The sequence below is a fragment of the Hippocampus bargibanti genome, linkage group LG05 (assembly GCF_051943395.1).
Source record: "Hippocampus bargibanti isolate YZ-2025 linkage group LG05, ASM5194339v1, whole genome shotgun sequence".
NCBI classification, from domain to species: Eukaryota; Metazoa; Chordata; class Actinopteri; order Syngnathiformes; family Syngnathidae; genus Hippocampus; species Hippocampus bargibanti.
The window spans coordinates 3,709,148-3,725,915 of NC_142738.1; the positions used below are offsets into that span (position 1 = coordinate 3,709,148).

Below are 16,768 nucleotides of genomic sequence, written 5' to 3' on the forward strand. Positions count from 1 at the left end.
AGTTATATAAGCTTGAAATGAGGGCTGCTGTCCAAAATACAATGCAATACATACATATTGGTTTACATAGCGCTTTATCAACAGCTGAAGCTGGAACAAAGCGCTAACATGGAAAAAAAGGGAATGCTGCCCCCTTGTGGAAAAGAAAAAAAAAACACTACCAGAGGCCACGGCCAGCGCTTTATCGGCACCCAAGCATGAAAAAACAAAACCCGAACAAACTCGGGAATTGCGCTCAATGTCATATTTTCAATTCCACTGTACTGTTTCTAACCTCTTAGATTTTTTTCTGTCAAACATTATTTTGAAAAGCCAACATAAAATGAATAAAAAACAAGACAAGACAGGAGGAGAACATGCGTGCCCATCATGCATGCGTCACTATAAATACCGCTACTTCCTGCGTCAACGTCTTTGTCGACATGAATCAGGCGAGCTCAGACACAATGGAGAAATGACAACAGGTGGGTCACCATTGATGTAGAGATACACAAATGTCCAAGCAAACACACATGAATACACACACACATACACACACATTCCCGTTTCAATGTTTTTGTGAGGTCCGGATAACTCCAGATAAGGAGTGAGGACCACCGTTGCTGATAAGTTTAGAGAAGAACTCGTGTTACATTTGAACACTAAATGTCACCTCATTTCCCACTTCAACTTATTTAAGAACAAAGAAATAAAAAGTGAACTTGAGACTGAAATAACCGCAGGAGTGAGGTTTCTGAATGGTTATATTCAGAGTCCTCACCCTTGTAGTGAATTTGATATCAATATTGTTTTACTTTTTGTGGTATTAACTTTTTCCTCTCTTTAAACACTCACACACACAGTGAGTAAAAAGTGTGTGTATGTATCCAAGTGAAATGAAAATACATACCACACCAAAAAACTCATTTTGGTGTGTATTTTCATGACCTGTCATAAAATGGTGAAATATAAATAAGCTTTAACCCCTTCATGCACCATGTAGCTTGACAACACAGTAACCGTTGTCCCTGGGGGTTAAAGGACAACCCGACGCCTCCATACAAGTTGTGTCCATAATTTGCAAAATCACTTGAAATGACTTCTACTGAGCGTATTTTACAAAGATTCCACGGCATATATCTATATTTTACATTTTAAGACTCACGCTGAATATCCAGAAAGTCTTGTTTTCGAGTTGGTGACGATTCCTGACGTGACGTCACGTCAGGAACGCCCCCTGACCGAGAAAGCGACACACAATGCATATTGGGTACTTTGTTTGGTCTGAAAACTTTGTGTTGATCCGTGTTGATGGTAAAATTAGTAGGAAAACATAAATAATGCTATGGTGAATTGTTGTGTGCTGCACCAAAACTACTATTTGATACTAGTTTACACAAATTCCCAGCAGACAAATCAGACCATTTCCAACGGAGCTTTGTCGCCATCTTGTGCATTTTCTGGGACGCTACATTGGAGTCTAGACGCCTCAAAATGAGACGGAAGGACTTCTTTAATCGATTGCAAATATTTATGCTTTCCTCTTCAGAACTATTTGAATCATATTCATAACTGGATGACTAACAAGAAAGCATCTTCTCCGAATCTGAAGCCATTGTTTTGATTCTCGAGCAAGGAAAGACGTATTGTTGTGACATCACGAACAAGGGGGCGGGACCTTCTGAAACTGGCCACTTCCGGTTTCAAATTGAAGTACTTTTTAGGCACTTTAAGTCATTTTTATTGGTGTTTTGCATTTGACTAAAAAGATCAGCTTGCGTGTTTTGGGTATTTTAGATGCTATAAAACGTTTTTTTCTGATGTCAGTTAGGAAACAAAAAAGTGGTGTCGGTTGTCCTTTAAATATGGTCTATATTCGTCTATAAAATGCTTATATTATTTTTCATTTGAAACCAAAAAAAAAAAAAATATGTAAATGATCATCATTTTGGAATTAAAAACATATTTTCCGCATATTTTTCTTGCTTACCTTCATCCACGACGGTGACCGCCTCTTGAGTAACTGCCGGTCCGGCCCCCTTGCGCGTTTTGGCATTCAAATAAAACTTGTAGCGTGTGCTGTACTTGAGGTTGAGTAAAGTGACTGAAGTCTCATTGGCGGCCAAGGCAACCTCCTCCTCTGGGCCCAGCTCATTGGAGTGATTCACTATGAGATAGCGGGGTGGGGGATAAGTTATTATATTATACAGTAAAGTCTCGTTATATCGATATTCAAGGGAGTCCGAAAAAATATCTATATAACCAGAACTATCGATATATCCGACCCTGAGCGCATGTAGTTTTCTCCGTGCGTGCATAGAAATAGTATCGATATAACCGGGACTATCGATATATCCGATATAATGAGACTTTACTGTATTATATTATATTATATTATATTATATTATATTATATTATATTATATTATATACATATATCCCTAATATTTTATTTTTTTTGTTTTTCCCAAGATGGCGGTGCGTGAACACGCAGCGGCTCTCCTCTCCTGGCAAATTGGCGTTTTCATGTTTATTATGTTTGTCTATTTATTATGTTAAAGTCATTATAAGTGCCTTGCATGCTGAGTCCGAGTGGACAGTCATTTCATCTGTGCTGTATGTCATGCATATTAGCATATTTAACAATAAAGCTGTCTTTGACTGTCCGTCCAGACGTGCCGGATTCTGCTATGATTGATCCCTAATCTCAGGTTGGGGGGAGCAGAGGACTAATTCCTGCGGCTCCACTGATTGCTTCTATTGTCTTGACTGACGACTGGCCTGATTTCCTAATTTGCCCTAGTATCACCTCATCAGCATGACTAACTGTCGCTGACGAATCTCTTCGGATGATGAGCGACACGTCCGACAATTTCAAAGAAATACAGATGATTAATTCAGCGTCAATTCATCCCAAAACTCAAAGCCAGACATTTCATCACTCAGAAAAATGACCAAGAAACTAGCTCACCTGGGTGATATTTCAGGGTATAGCCCGTCAGGTGTCCGTTACGGTCACGAGGAGGGTTCCACTCAAGGCTTAAAGAATCCAAATTGGGGTTGGTGACCGTTAAAGAGGAAGGAGCTCCCGGCACTGTGAAAATGAATTTGAGAGGTCGGCAACTGTCATCTCAAGCGGTTCTCCAAGACATCAAAGCAAAAATTAACATCCCGTGTCAGATTGTGGGCAAAGGTAGAATCCTGCTCAGTTATTTTGACTTTTCGGTGCTATAAATATTTACTTCTCATTGCGACGGATGCTAAACTGGCTATACGGCAGATTTTGGTTGCCATGACTACTTCTACTTTTTTTGGGGGAGGTTATCAAGTTTAATAATAATAATAATAATAATAATAATAATAATAATACATTTCACTTATAAGCGCCTTTCAAAACTCTCAAGGTCACTTTACAGTCACAGGATAAGTTTTTCTGCGGTTGAGCAGCGGCAGCCACACGCGCTAGTGTTCACTCAACCCGGAAGTAAATTGAAAGCTAGCTAGCCTGCTAGTAGATAGCTAATAGATAGCAAACAGATAGCTCGCCAGATAGTAAGTCCCACAGAAAACACTTATCCTGTGACTGCAAAGTGACCTTGAGAGTTTTGAAAGGCGCTTATAAATGAAATGTATGGCTAGCTGGCTATATAGCTAGCTATCTAGTTGGCTACCTTGCTAGCTAGCTATTTGCTAACGAGCTATATGGCTGGCTACCTACCTAGAGATCTATTTGCTATGTATTAGCTATCTAGCTAGCTAGCTAGCTATTAGTTATCTATTAGCTAGCTACCTAACTTTTTATCTATTTGAGTTTCTCCGGGTTGAGTGAACACCGGCGCATGTGGCTGCCGCTGCTCACCCACTGTAAAACTTATCCCGTGACTGTAAAGTGACCTTGAAAGTTTTGAAAGGCGCTTATAAATGAAATGTATTATTATGATGATAATACATACATATTGTTTTATATCGCGTTGAAGCTGTAACATGGAAAAAAGGGAAATGCTGCCAAAAACTATGACCAGAGGTCTGTCCAGCGCTTTATTGGCACTCCAGCAAGAAAAACCAGAACGAGAACAACTTCAGGAATGGCCCTACACATCATATTTTCAATTCCCGAATAAATTTGTGAATGGCAGTGAGTGAGCTAATCAATGATCGAAAACTTGTACTACATCACTCATATAGTATATTTGAGTCATTTTTTTTGGAACAGTCAGTGAAATGTACTTTTCCTACCTCCTTCGGGGGTCTCAAACTGTTGGTTGCGACTCGGGGGACCCTCTCCCTTGCCATTGTATACCCTGACATTAAATGAGTACAGACTGAAAGGGTGCAAGCCAGGTAGTTTTCCTTTGCTGTGGTTGCCGCTGAAGGTCAGGATCTGCTTCTCCGCGTGACGGGGGTTATGTTTGTGTAGACTGCGATCTCGCCAGTAATACACCTGCGAACACGGAATCTTCAGTCCTCCGATAAATGACGCCTGTGTTCATTTTATTCCCATGTTGTACCTTATACCCTTTGAGATATCCACGTATTAGTTTTTGTGGCACGGGCTCCCAGTGGACTTCGGCTAGGGTGCTGTTTAACACATACGCCTGCACGGATTCTGGAGCGGCGACCGGCACTGTCATGAAGTAACAGAAATACAGTAAAGTCTCGTTATATCGATATTCAAGGGAGTCCGAAAAAATATCGATATAACTGGGAATATCGATATATCCGACCCTGTTTGCATGTAATTTTCTCCGTGCGTGCATAGAAATAGTATCGATATAACCGGGACTATCGATATATCCGATATCGATATAACGAGACTTTACTGTACGTCAACACCGCTTTTCGGGGACAGGAAGAAGGATACGGGTCAAGCAGTAAAAAAACAAACAAAAAAAAAAAAAAACAGTAAAATCTTAAGGCACAGGTGTCAAAGTCAAGGCCCGCGGGCCAAATCCGGCCCGCCACATCATTTTTTCGGCCCGCGAAAGCAAATCAAACTTGTTAAATTCCATGATGATTGCTAAAATCTGAGCCAAAATTTCATATTTTTGGATGTCAACCACAATAAAAGTCATTATTCTTGACTTCAGATTTGAAAACGAGTTATTCATTAATTTGCTGTGTGCTCTATATGTAATATTTGAAGGGATTTTAATGGGTTCCCCAAATTCATAACGGCCCTCGAGAGGAAACCATAACTACAATGTGGCCCGCGGCAAAAAATGACTTTGACACCCCTGTCTTAAGGAATCGGACTTACGATCCTCCCCAGAATGTCCAAAGGCGACGGCGGGCTCGGGCGCTGCACCGTAGTCATTCACGGCCTGAACTTTAAGCTCGTAAGGAACAAATGTGGGCGTTCCAGACACCACAAATTTGGAGTTGTTAGCTACGGTCGCCATCATCCAATCGGTGTCCATTATCTTCTGTCTCCACATCACTCGGTAATGGAGTCCCGGCCCGTTGGCTTGGAGGCCTGACAGCGGCTACGGAAGACGTTTACACCGAAAAAGTATCATAATCATTGATGGAAAGAAAAGTGTCTTTAGCCGTCATCTGTACTTCTTTGAAGGTGTCGGACGTTTTCGCTCCTCATCCAAGAAGCTTCGTTAGCGAACTGACGTATCATAATCATTATTTACTTCAATTCAACGGGCATTACGATGGCAAAAATGAGCCGAAACCGCGCATATACAAGGTCGACCATTCATATACAGTAGATTTGATACATGAAGACGATTACATTGATTGTAACGGAGCGCACTATCGATGCTAGTTATGCTAGCAAGCTCTTCAGTAGATTGTTTGTTTGGTTCTGTTCAATACATATGACGCAATTCTCTTTGTTTTACAGCGATACCTTGGCTTATGAACTGAATTGGTTCACAGACAGAGTGTATAAGGCAAAAAGTGCGTATCCCAAAAAATAATTTCCCATAGGAAAACATTAAAATGAGTATAATCCGTTCCCAGGTCCCCATGAAACATAATTTTCTACTTTCTAATTTTCTAAGCCTTAAAAGTACACAAAATATACCTTCTTTTATTTATAATAAATGTGCTATGGTATTATAATTAAAGAAATAAACTGTACAGTATAATAAAGTCATTTTATTTACCTTTGTGATGGTCGTTGATGGCTTGATTTATCTCAGTCTCTCTCTGTCGTCTGCCTGTCTCTTTAATATTTAAACCACCTCCCCTCACTGTTGCGTTCTTGACCAATCACGAGGCTTTAACCGAAGACTGGGGGTGGGGAATAGAGGACAAAAAAATGTTGGGTGCCATTTTCTTTTTTGGAGAATGGCTTCACTCTCTCTCTGTCTGTAACCCCCACCCCCTCACTGCTGCATTCTTGACCAATCACGTGGCTTTAACCGACGACTGGGGGCGGGGAATAGGGAGACAAGGTTGCCATTTTCTTGTTCGGAGAACGGGCTCGTTCGCGAACGACATATCACTCATTGTGGCAGATCTGTGTGTATCCCGAAAAATAGTTGCCAAGGTAAAATTTCCATAAATTTAGCGTTCGCAAACCAAAAAGTTCGTAAGCGAAGGGGTTCGTAAACCGAGGTATCACTGTATTTAATTTTACAATAAATATCAACTCGGAGTGGCCATTAAAAGTACACTTGACATCTTTTGGACTCATGTTGATCACTTGTCAAAACGCAGATAAATTCGTACCTTCCATGAAATGACAAGATTGTCATGTTCTGTTCCAAATCCATGGACATCGGTTGGATTCTCATCTGGAGCTTTTAGAAAGCACCAAAAAAATGTATTACAAAATTTCCTGAGAGGAAAAATATTTTATGCTGATTTCTAGTACCTGACGGCTCGGTTTTATACATCTTGGATGGGAAACTGGGTCGGCTACTGCCCATGGCATTGACGGCGAGGACTCGGAAGGTGTAGTGGACATAGGGCGACAGCTTCAGGTGAGCCGTGGTCTCGGTACCGGCAACCTCGGTAAAGTTGTGCCAGTGTCCTCTGTGGTGGTGAAGCATGTCCTCATACTGGATCAAAAATTCTTGGGGAAATTATAAATATCATATTTGAGCAAATATATCATGTCATTTTTATTTTGTTCGGTGAATATTTGCCATTGGCCATATGTAAAATCCACCACCGCATTGGTTAGATTGATCAAGCGATCGCGTGATGATTGCTAGCGGAAGCGAATACCGTAGCTGAAGCTAAGTTTTGCCTGATACTCAGAAGCGCCATATAGTACGGTAAATGCTTTGGTGACTGACTTGAGCGTATTTCAAATGTTAATAAATTGTAAAGGATGAACCTTTCTTTTTACGATATTGAACACCTCTGGTTTAAAGTATGCGGAAGCAGTAAAACTATATCGTAAAAATCCGTTTTTTTTTTCCCTGTAACGAAGGAATTGCAACTGAATTACAATGACAATTTTTAGGATCAAAAGCTAAGTTTGCTATTTGGCAAAATGTATCCATTCGGTTCAATGAAAATCAGAGTTCGGAACTTTTGACCCGAAATTCGTACGTACTCTCAATTGGACTGTTGTGCTCATCGCCAGGAATCCAAGTGAGTTGAACGCTCCTCTTTTTGTGGTCCGTCAGCTCCAGATCGGTCGGTGGTTCGGGTCGCTCTGAAGGAAAATGCAACGTAACAATGCGTTAGCCAAACGCCAAATGATATTCGCCGTCAGGTCCATGCCACGAGATGACACAAATGAAGACGTACCCGTCCGAGTGGCGTGTCATGCATATGAATTGAAGCACGTCCATCTTGAGCGATCGCTCGGGATTGAGATGGATGCGTTTCCATCGATAATTCCGAACGCATGCTCGAATTAGGTGAATAATGAGCGCGTTTGACATTTGGAAGCGTTGCGGGTACTGCGACTGCATCACAAATGATCCTCTCGACTCCCAGCGAATCCGAAAGGCCTTTTTCTTGACAACGATGTCTTTCGATGTCCATATTAGGGTGATAGCTCAACTGGTCGATCTTGGGGTACAGTGATACCTTGGCTTACGAATTTAATTGGTTCTAAGACAGAGTGTGTAAGGCGAAAGGTGTGTATGCCAAAAATTAATTTCCCATAGGAAACCACTAAAATGAGTATAATCCGTTCCCAGGTCCGCATAAAACATAATTTTCTATTTTTTCTAAGCCTTAAAACTACACAAAATATGCCCTATTTTATGTATAATAAATGTGCTATGCTACTAGAATTAAAGAAATAAACTGTACTGTCTAATAAAGTTGTTTTATTTACCTTTGTGATGGTTGTTGATGGCTTGATGGAATGGAGTGGCTGGTTTCATCAGCATTAAACACTTGATGAGGAACGTAGCCTTCTTCTTTCACCATCTTGAGGAATGATCCCTTGTAGGTGCTTTCTCTGTGATAATTTTATCTAGTTTCTCATCAATTGTGTTCTGTTTAGCTGGGTTGATAGCTTTTTGCATCAAGTGTACAGATGGCTTGTGCGGGTTGTTTGTGGAGCCTGATTGATGGGATATTTTAACCTTGCAGTTTACACTCTGCCTTTGAACTATCACAGTTGAAACTCTCCCACTGTCGTCTGCCTGTCTTTTTTGTCACTCATTGAGGCAGCTCAGTGTACGAAAAAAGTTTGTATGCCAAGGTAAAGTTCGTATGCCAAGGTAAAATTTTCATAAATGTAACGTTCGTAAACCGAAAAGTTCGTAAGCCAAGGGGTTCGTAAACCGAGGTATCACTGTATTTTGGGTTGGGGGACATCTTCAAATAACCTCATAAACATGCATATAGAGAGCATGCAATCGCCACCAGGAGATTCAAACCCGAACACCCTGAATGCGAGGCAGACATGCTAACCAAAACCAGAATCATGACAAGAAATCAAACATCCCAAAATAAAAATGGAGGTTATATGTGAAGCTACATGCGCATCAGGCTTTACCGTTGACAACGGTCGGTGTCAGAGTGGCCTCTGCGAGCGTGGACGGAATACCAAGTGGAGTGATCGGTTAGCCATATTGAACCAAAGATTACCCAACGGCGGTTAAATATTCATGTTAACTCATTCACTGCCATTCACAAATTTATTCGGGAATTGAACATAGGATGTAGAGCGTCATTCCCGAATTTGTTTGGGGTTTGTGCTTTCATGCTCGGGTGCCGATAAAGCGCTGGCCTTGGCCTCTGGCTATGTTTTTTCCCTTCCACAAGGGGGCAGCATTTCCCTTTTTTTCATGATATCGCTTTGTTCCAGCTTCAGCTGTTGTTATACCGCTATATATACCAATATGTATGTATTGTGTTGTATTTTGGACAGTCTCCCTCATTTCAAACATATAACTCCAGACCCATATAACTTAGGAATTAACTCTTTTTTGGATGAAAGAAGAAATTCGGGAATTGGAAATATAACATACAGCCCCATTCCCGAATTTGTTCCGTTTTTTTCCATGCTTAACTGCCGATAAAGCGCTGGACACACCTCTGTCAAAGTCTTTTCCCTTCCACAAAGGGGCAGCATTTCCCTTTTTTTCATGTTATCGCTTTGTTCCAGCTACAGCTGTTGTTAAAGCCCTATATAAACCAATATGTATGTATTGCATTGTATTTTGAACAGTCACCCTCATTTCAAACTCATATAACTCCAGCGCCATATAATTTAGGAATTAACATTTTTTTTTTCCTGATAAAAGAAGAGAGTCTAAGATTTCTTACGCTGCATGGAGTGTTTATGTAGTCCTAAAACTCAATATTCTGCGGATCCTGGAATTCGAGTGACAATGACAAAAACCCTGGCACTGGAGTGGACACATTTTTGCACATCGTCTGGCAGTGAATGAGTTAAGAGCGGAGAGTGGGAAACATAGATAGTCAATCCTATAATAGATTTCCGGAGTGAGGGGGTCGTACCAACAACAGTGAGTTCGGCACTGGCGGAATCATAGTCCAAGGTGGTGTTCATGACGCAGGTGTATACGCCGGCGTCGCTCTCCATCACGTCAGCGATAGCGAGGCTATCGGCGTCCACCACAAATCTGCTTCAAGCAATCAAAGAAATGTTTTTAAGGTCAATGACGTACAACGTGAAGAACTTTACGGTTGTTATTTAGATACCGATCGCATTTTCACCTGTCGTCATCGGGCAGCTCGCCGTCATCTTTCAGCCACGTCATCGTGGGAACGAGCGAAGGGTCATGTTTGACTTTGCACTCAAACACTACGGATCTGCCGCGTTGCACCATTCGGTATTCCGGTTGCTTCAGGATGCGGGTCGGTTCTGATGACGAATCAGGTTATGATGTTATAGCTATCTTGCTAGCTAACGATTTGCTATCGATTTGCTATCAACCTCCCTGGCCGGCTATCTAGCTAGCTATCTATTAGCTATAGAGCTATCTAGCTGGTAGGCTAGATATCTAGCTAGCTAGCGATTAGCTATCTATTGGCTAGCCATCTAGCTTTCTATCTATTTGAGTTACTTCCGGGTTGAGTGAACGCTGGCGAATGTGGCTGCCGCTGCTCACCCACAGAAGAACGTATCCTGTTACTGTAAAGTGACCTTGACAGTTTTGAAAAGTGCTTATAAATGACATGTATTATGATTATTATTGTCATTATTACATTGGACTGGGTTTATTTTCTACCACTTGTTGGACTCCGATTGTTATGAGGCCAAATCCTGAGCTATGAGTACCTTTGACTTCCAGATGCACGTGGTTCTCATAGATCCCAAGAGAATTCCGCGCCACGCAGGTATATTTTCCGCTATTCCGCGGTTGAGCTACTCGGATTTCCAAAGTGCCGTTGTCGTGCTCCTTGTACGTCTCGGCGTCTAACGTGCCGGATCGAGTCTCCTTGAACCTGAGACAGAATGGGGTAGGGGAAACCTCATTGGTGATTTTTCACGGCACATTAGCTATGCAAGTTCAGGGTCTATTAACTCACCAGGTAATTTTAGGAATGGGCGAGCCGAAGGAAGTACACTCTAGCAAGGCTCGGTGATTCTTGATGACCTGGTAGACTGCGTTTGCCGGCGTCAGCACTCTGGGCGGCTCGGCTGAAAAACGAGGCATGGTGATAAATGGGATGCCGCCATTTAATGCATCCGTGTCTGGATCATTTTGTTATCGGAAACAAAACAGACGGCGTCCATTTTGCAGACTTCACTGAATTTAACGAATCACAACCACAAATCCTCGCAGATCATTTCTACCGGAAAGACAATTTAAATGGAGTCTGTCTGACCCCATCACCATTGCTTCAGGGTACCAACAGGGCTCCGTCCTCACACCACTGCTTTTCATTCTCTACAATGATGAAAGCAGGACTTTGCATTGATGTTTCATAGTGTCAGAGATGTTCGGTCGGACACTGTGGACAAAGGCTCGAACACAGAAAGATTGTCATTTACTGCCGGCAGGAGACGTAGCCATTCATGACAGACGGCTGAATTCTGCAGCCCTTTGCCAAGCTATTTATTGAGAGTATATGCAAATTTAAGTGATACATTAGTAAAACATAGTTTTCTTGATTAGAATACCACGCCTCTTGAGTTCTAAGCACAAACAGCTGTAACCAATAAAACATTGTCTTTTCCTTGAACTGATATATTTGTAACCTGGCTAATGAGCTCTTCCTGTGAAGGAGTTTCAAGTCGTAAATTACTCCTGCGATAAAGGAGTTTCCCAAGTCCTAAATTCTGTCCAAGGCCAGATCTCCGAGATGAAGATGACAGCTTAACAAGCGGTGTCTGTTGACCTCAGATTGACCCATGGTTTCTGTGCTTTCATTGTGTACTCGAGTCACACATGTTCACTAAGCATATAAAGGCATGAAACTTTTAAATATGATAACTTCTATTCTGTCTAATCTCTATCATTTAGTGAGACGATTCCTCGGTGTGGGCCTACTCAACACCTGTGCAGAGGTTTTTTTTTTGGAGTTGTGTGACAACTCGCATTAGAAACTCATCCAGAAAACAGATACAGTAGCTCGACTTGTCAACAATTTATCAGACATCAGAATAGCTAGCTAGGCTAAAGCTACTCATTAGCACTATGTCAATTTCAGGTTTAAATTGGTTCAACTGCCATGAGGACGCTCCCAACCACCATTTAAATTGCTCCACTGGGATAAATACAGTTTTTCGGGGTCGATACTTACACAAGACGTTAACAAAGGCATTAGCTAGCAGGTAGCCATGTTGGTTGGAGATGTTACACTGGTACACGGCACTGGATCCCATCTGCACGTCAGTGAAAATGATAGTGTCGTCCTCTACTTTCCGGCTGGGGTCTTTTGGGGCATCTGTTGTCACCGGTGAAAGAATATTATGGGACTTGAAAAGGCGAATTTTCGTCAAATGTATTCTTATTTCGGACCACAAGTGCATACATGTGCTCGTAGCATTTCACTGGCAGTTGCCCATTTTAAAGTACAGTAAAGTCTCGTTATATCGATATTCAAAGGAGTCCGAAAAAATATCGATATAACCGGGACTATCGATATATCCGACCCTGTTTGCATGTAATTTTCTCCGTGCGTGCATAGAAATAGTATCGATATAACCGGGACTATCGATATATCCGATATCGATATAACGAGACTTTACTGTATATTAAATTGGCTTTGTTATGTACTGCCGATTGAAGCCCACTAGTATTATCTAGTTATTAAAATTATTAGTATTATCTAGCTATTATTAAAATTAACCCGTACAGCTTGGAGACATTCATACAGCAGAATATTTCAACGATATATTTGTGACTAAATTGTTATTATTTAATGATAGATGAATTTTGGGTAGGGCAGGGGCAATACACTTCACTGACTCTCTATGGGGACGCCATTCATGGCCCACTGGATGCTCGGCTTGGGCGTCCCGCTGGCCCTGCACATCAACACTCCATTCTCTCCTGGGGCCAGGACGAGATTTGTGGGTGCGCTGCCGATCCAATATGGAGCGGCTGCAAAACAAAAGGAAGATCAGAATCAGAATCAGAATCATCTTTATTGCCAAGTATGTAGAACACACAAGGAATTTGTTTCCGGTAGAACACGCTGCACTAGTATCGTCGTCAAAAAAAACTGCTAAGTGGCACTATACAGTTCCATTTTGGCTACTGTTGAAGAGTTCAAAGAGTTAATGGCTTGGGGGAAGAAGCTGTTTAAATGTCTGCTGGATTTGGTGCGCATGGATCGGTAGCGCCTGCCTGAGGGGAGTAGCTGGAAAAGGTGGTGGGCAGGGTGCAGAGGGTCCAGTAGGATTTTCCGCGCCCTAGTTTGGATTCTTGCAGTGTGCAAGTCCTCGAGACTGGGTAGGGCGGTGCCAATGATTTTTTCCGCCGTCCTAACTGTCCGTTGAAGTCGGATTTTGTCCATTTTTTTGATTGATATTGATTGATTGTGCAAGAAAAACGGATCATCAAAGTGAAGAAGATCATCAAAGTGGGATGGCGACGTACCTTTGACCGTGATTTTAATGGTGTGGTGGACTGAACCCAGATGGTTCCTGGCGGTGCAGCGGTAGTCGCCGGCGTCTGCTTCAGACACGTTGACGATACGCAAGATTTTCTGGTGATGCAGGAAAGAGGCACGCGTGCTCGGGAGCTCGCCGCTTACTTTGGCCCAGGAGATTGCGGGAGTGGGTCTTGCGTTCAAAAAGTAGAATAAGACATATTATTTTTGGTTATAATTTAATAAGATAGCTTGCTGTCTAGCTAGCTATCTAGCTAGCTTGCTGTCTAGCTAGCTAGCTATCTAGCTATCTAGCTCTCCAGCTCGCTATCTACTGTAGCTAGCTTGCCAGCTCGCTATCTACCTGGCTAGCTTGCCAGCTCGCTATATGTCTGGCTAGCTAGCTCGCTATCTAGCTCGCTAGCTTGATAGCTCTCTAGCTAGCTCTCTATCTAGCTAGCTCTATGTCTATCTAGCTCGCTAGCGCCCTGTATATCTAGCTCGCTAGCTCTCTATCTAGCTCACTAGATCTCGAACTATCTAGCTCGCTAACTCTCAAACTATCTAGATCGATAGCTCGCTAGCTCTCTGTCTGTCTAGCTCGCTAGCTCTCTATCTATCCAGCTCGCTAGCTCTCAAACTATCTAGCTCGATAGATCGCTATCTATCTAGCTCTCTATCTATCTAACTCGCTAGCTCTCGAACTATCTAGCTCGCTAGCTCTCGAACTATCTAGCTCGATAGCTCCCTATCTATCTAGCTCGCTAGATCACTGTCTAGCTCTTTATCTATCTAGCTAGCTAGCTCTTTGCCTATCTATCGATCTAGCTAGCTCCCTATCTATCTAGCTCGCTAGATCTCTATCTAGCTCTTTATCTAGCTAGCTAGCTAGCTCTTTGCCTATCTATCGATCTAGCTAGCTCCCTATCTATCTATCTAGCTCTCTATCAATCTACCTATCTATCTAGTTAGTGTGCTATCTACCGAGCAAGCTAGATTTTTTTCAACATGTGAGCTTTTTTTCCCCCAAATTTGGATCTTGACAAGCTAATTTCAAGAGGACAAATACATCGGTAGTGCTATAATTCTCCATCCTTTTGGTATTTTTGACCCAATTGGGCCACAGATATCATAGGAATGGTTTCAAAATGTAACCAAAATGCTTACTAAGTAAATTTGATACATACAGGCCTTCCGCAAAGCACTCCATCTCCAGCACCTGACCACGAAGCACCATTTTGGAGCTGGACGGTTCCGACGGGAGGAGGAACGTGGGCTTCCTCTCATCCGCCGGCTCTTCTGCAGTCACACAGACACACACACACACACACATTCCAGTTTCAATGGTTTTGTGAGGTCCGGATAACTCCAGATAAGGAGAGAGGACCACCATTGCTGATAAGTTTCGAGACGAACTAGTGTTACATTTGAACACTAACTGTCACCCCATTTCCCACTTCAACTTCTTTAAAAACAAAGCAATCAAAAGTGGACTTGAAACTGAAATAACAGCAGGAGTGAGGTTTCTGAATGGCTACATTCAAAGTCCTCACCCCTGTAGTGAATTTGGTTAAAATATCGTTTGACTTTTTGTGGTATGAAATATTTCATCTCATTAAATACACACAGATAAACACACACAGTGAGTAAAAAAAAGTGAGTGTATCCAAGTGAAATGAAAATACACACCAAAAAATCATCTTGGGTGTATTTGTGAGGACCTTTGTGAAACTTTAACAGATGCATATATGGACCCTCTAGAAGCCTTTAAAATGAAAAAACATGTGAGGACCGGCCAAAAAGACCTCACTTGTCAAAAATGTCCTCACTACGTATGGTATAAAATGTTAGTGGTCCTCACAAGAGTACTCATACAAACACACAAACACACACACACACACACACACACACACACACACACACACATGAGTTATTATCACTCTGCGGCCAAGACCAGATGTCACTGGCATCTACTAGAAGAAAGCACACCCCTCTTCGGACTTTATTGCCCAGTATTTGCATTTTCGGGCAAATTCATAGCAAACGATTTTCCCTCTGGGGAGTCATAATAGCGAGCGAAATGAATAAAGGCAAATTAGATCAACATTTCCTGGCAATAAAGCGGTAAAAGGAGTCATCCGCAGATGCCGCAGGCAATTGAATCCGACATCTTGCACACCAAAGAGCAAATATGAAAAGAAACGAAGGTCCTGTACAACATGAAAGGATGTTGGGGGGCAGTGTAGTGATATGTTAGACAGTTTTTCTCAACATTGTAAAGATGTTATTACAAGGTCGATTCAAGAAATACAAAAGGCAAGCAACAGATTTTTGATTGGATGGTGGACAGGGGCGGGTAGTTTGAGTGAAGGGATGTGTGTTACAGGTACCTAAAATTAGAGTAGTGAGGAAAAGGATTGAATTTAAGGGTTGACGGGTTAGTCGGTGGGATAGTCTGGATCCCTTCAGGTTCAGTGGAAGCTCCAAAGTCGAACGCCCTGATTTTGAAGGCAAGCAAATTCTAACCTCAGTAAAAAAAATTAAAAATCTGCATGTAAGGGTGTTTGCTTTTTCTTTGGCTTTTGTAGATTTTTTTTTTTATTGTATTTTTTTGGGGACGGATTATTGTCGAAAATCGAGGTTTGACTGTACCACCATAAAAAACAAACAGATCATAAGCCATGTTCCTTGAAGGCACTACAACAGTATACAGGTAACATCCGACTTACGACCGGCTCGATTTACGACCACAACCTCCAGACCCTATTTTTAAAATTTTAATTCTACGCCTGGTACCGCAACACGCTAGCAGGCCGTCAACGTGTACGACAATTTAGGCCAGCCAGCCAGCATCTCACTCTCGCACAGCAATTGACGGTGAGATGGCAACAGAGTTTGCGAGTCATTTAACCTCCGAGTCTCTATTCAACATTTTGAATGGATTTCGACTTACGACCATTTTGACTTACGACCGTTTAGTCGGAACGGAACTCGGTCGTAAGTCGGATGTTACCTGTATTTCAATTTCCTTTTACCATTTTTTAGCTTTATGACTACCATTTAGAGAATTATTAACGCTTTCTCGTGCTTAGAACGCATTAATGTCTTCATAGTTCGTTTCAATGCAGAAAAGTGATTCACAACATGAACAGACGGAACTACCTTCAACCAAAATTCTTCAGTCAACATACAAGAAAATGTATTTTTTGTTTCACTGTCAATAAGTAATTTTTCATCTCATGAACAAGAGAAGAATGGACCAACATTTGACTCCAAATTTAGTTTTGCATTTAGAACAATTCGCAAGTCAACCGGCATCATGAAACGGGGCGCGTTCAACTTTGGAGGTTCCA

At 41.9% G+C, this 16,768-nt stretch overlaps 1 protein-coding gene across 9 annotated transcripts in view; it reads right to left on the minus strand.

The window, feature by feature from the left end:
* nrcamb (neuronal cell adhesion molecule b) overlaps nt 1-16,768 on the minus strand; it is an 81,409-nt gene that overhangs the window by 15,460 nt on the left and 49,181 nt on the right. For 6 of the 9 annotated variants that reach the window (XM_088995830.1, XM_088995834.1, XM_088995828.1 and 3 more), the window contains 17 exons: nt 14,603-14,714; nt 13,424-13,608; nt 12,791-12,925; nt 12,123-12,266; nt 10,905-11,016; nt 10,654-10,820; nt 10,089-10,236; nt 9,870-9,994; nt 8,902-8,931; nt 7,498-7,599; nt 6,808-7,008; nt 6,663-6,733; nt 5,236-5,461; nt 4,487-4,602; nt 4,215-4,419; nt 2,950-3,072; nt 1,970-2,146 (listed from right to left, as the gene is read on the minus strand). In XM_088995830.1, coding sequence (XP_088851956.1) covers nt 1,970-2,146; nt 2,950-3,072; nt 4,215-4,419; nt 4,487-4,602; nt 5,236-5,461; nt 6,663-6,733; nt 6,808-7,008; nt 7,498-7,599; nt 8,902-8,931; nt 9,870-9,994; nt 10,089-10,236; nt 10,654-10,820; nt 10,905-11,016; nt 12,123-12,266; nt 12,791-12,925; nt 13,424-13,608; nt 14,603-14,714 — 2,379 coding nt within the window. The remainder of the gene's footprint in view (nt 1-1,969; nt 2,147-2,949; nt 3,073-4,214; nt 4,420-4,486; nt 4,603-5,235; nt 5,462-6,662; nt 6,734-6,807; nt 7,009-7,497; nt 7,600-8,901; nt 8,932-9,869; nt 9,995-10,088; nt 10,237-10,653; nt 10,821-10,904; nt 11,017-12,122; nt 12,267-12,790; nt 12,926-13,423; nt 13,609-14,602; nt 14,715-16,768) is intronic. The other 3 variants (XM_088995829.1, XM_088995832.1, XM_088995827.1) reach the window with 1 other exon arrangement.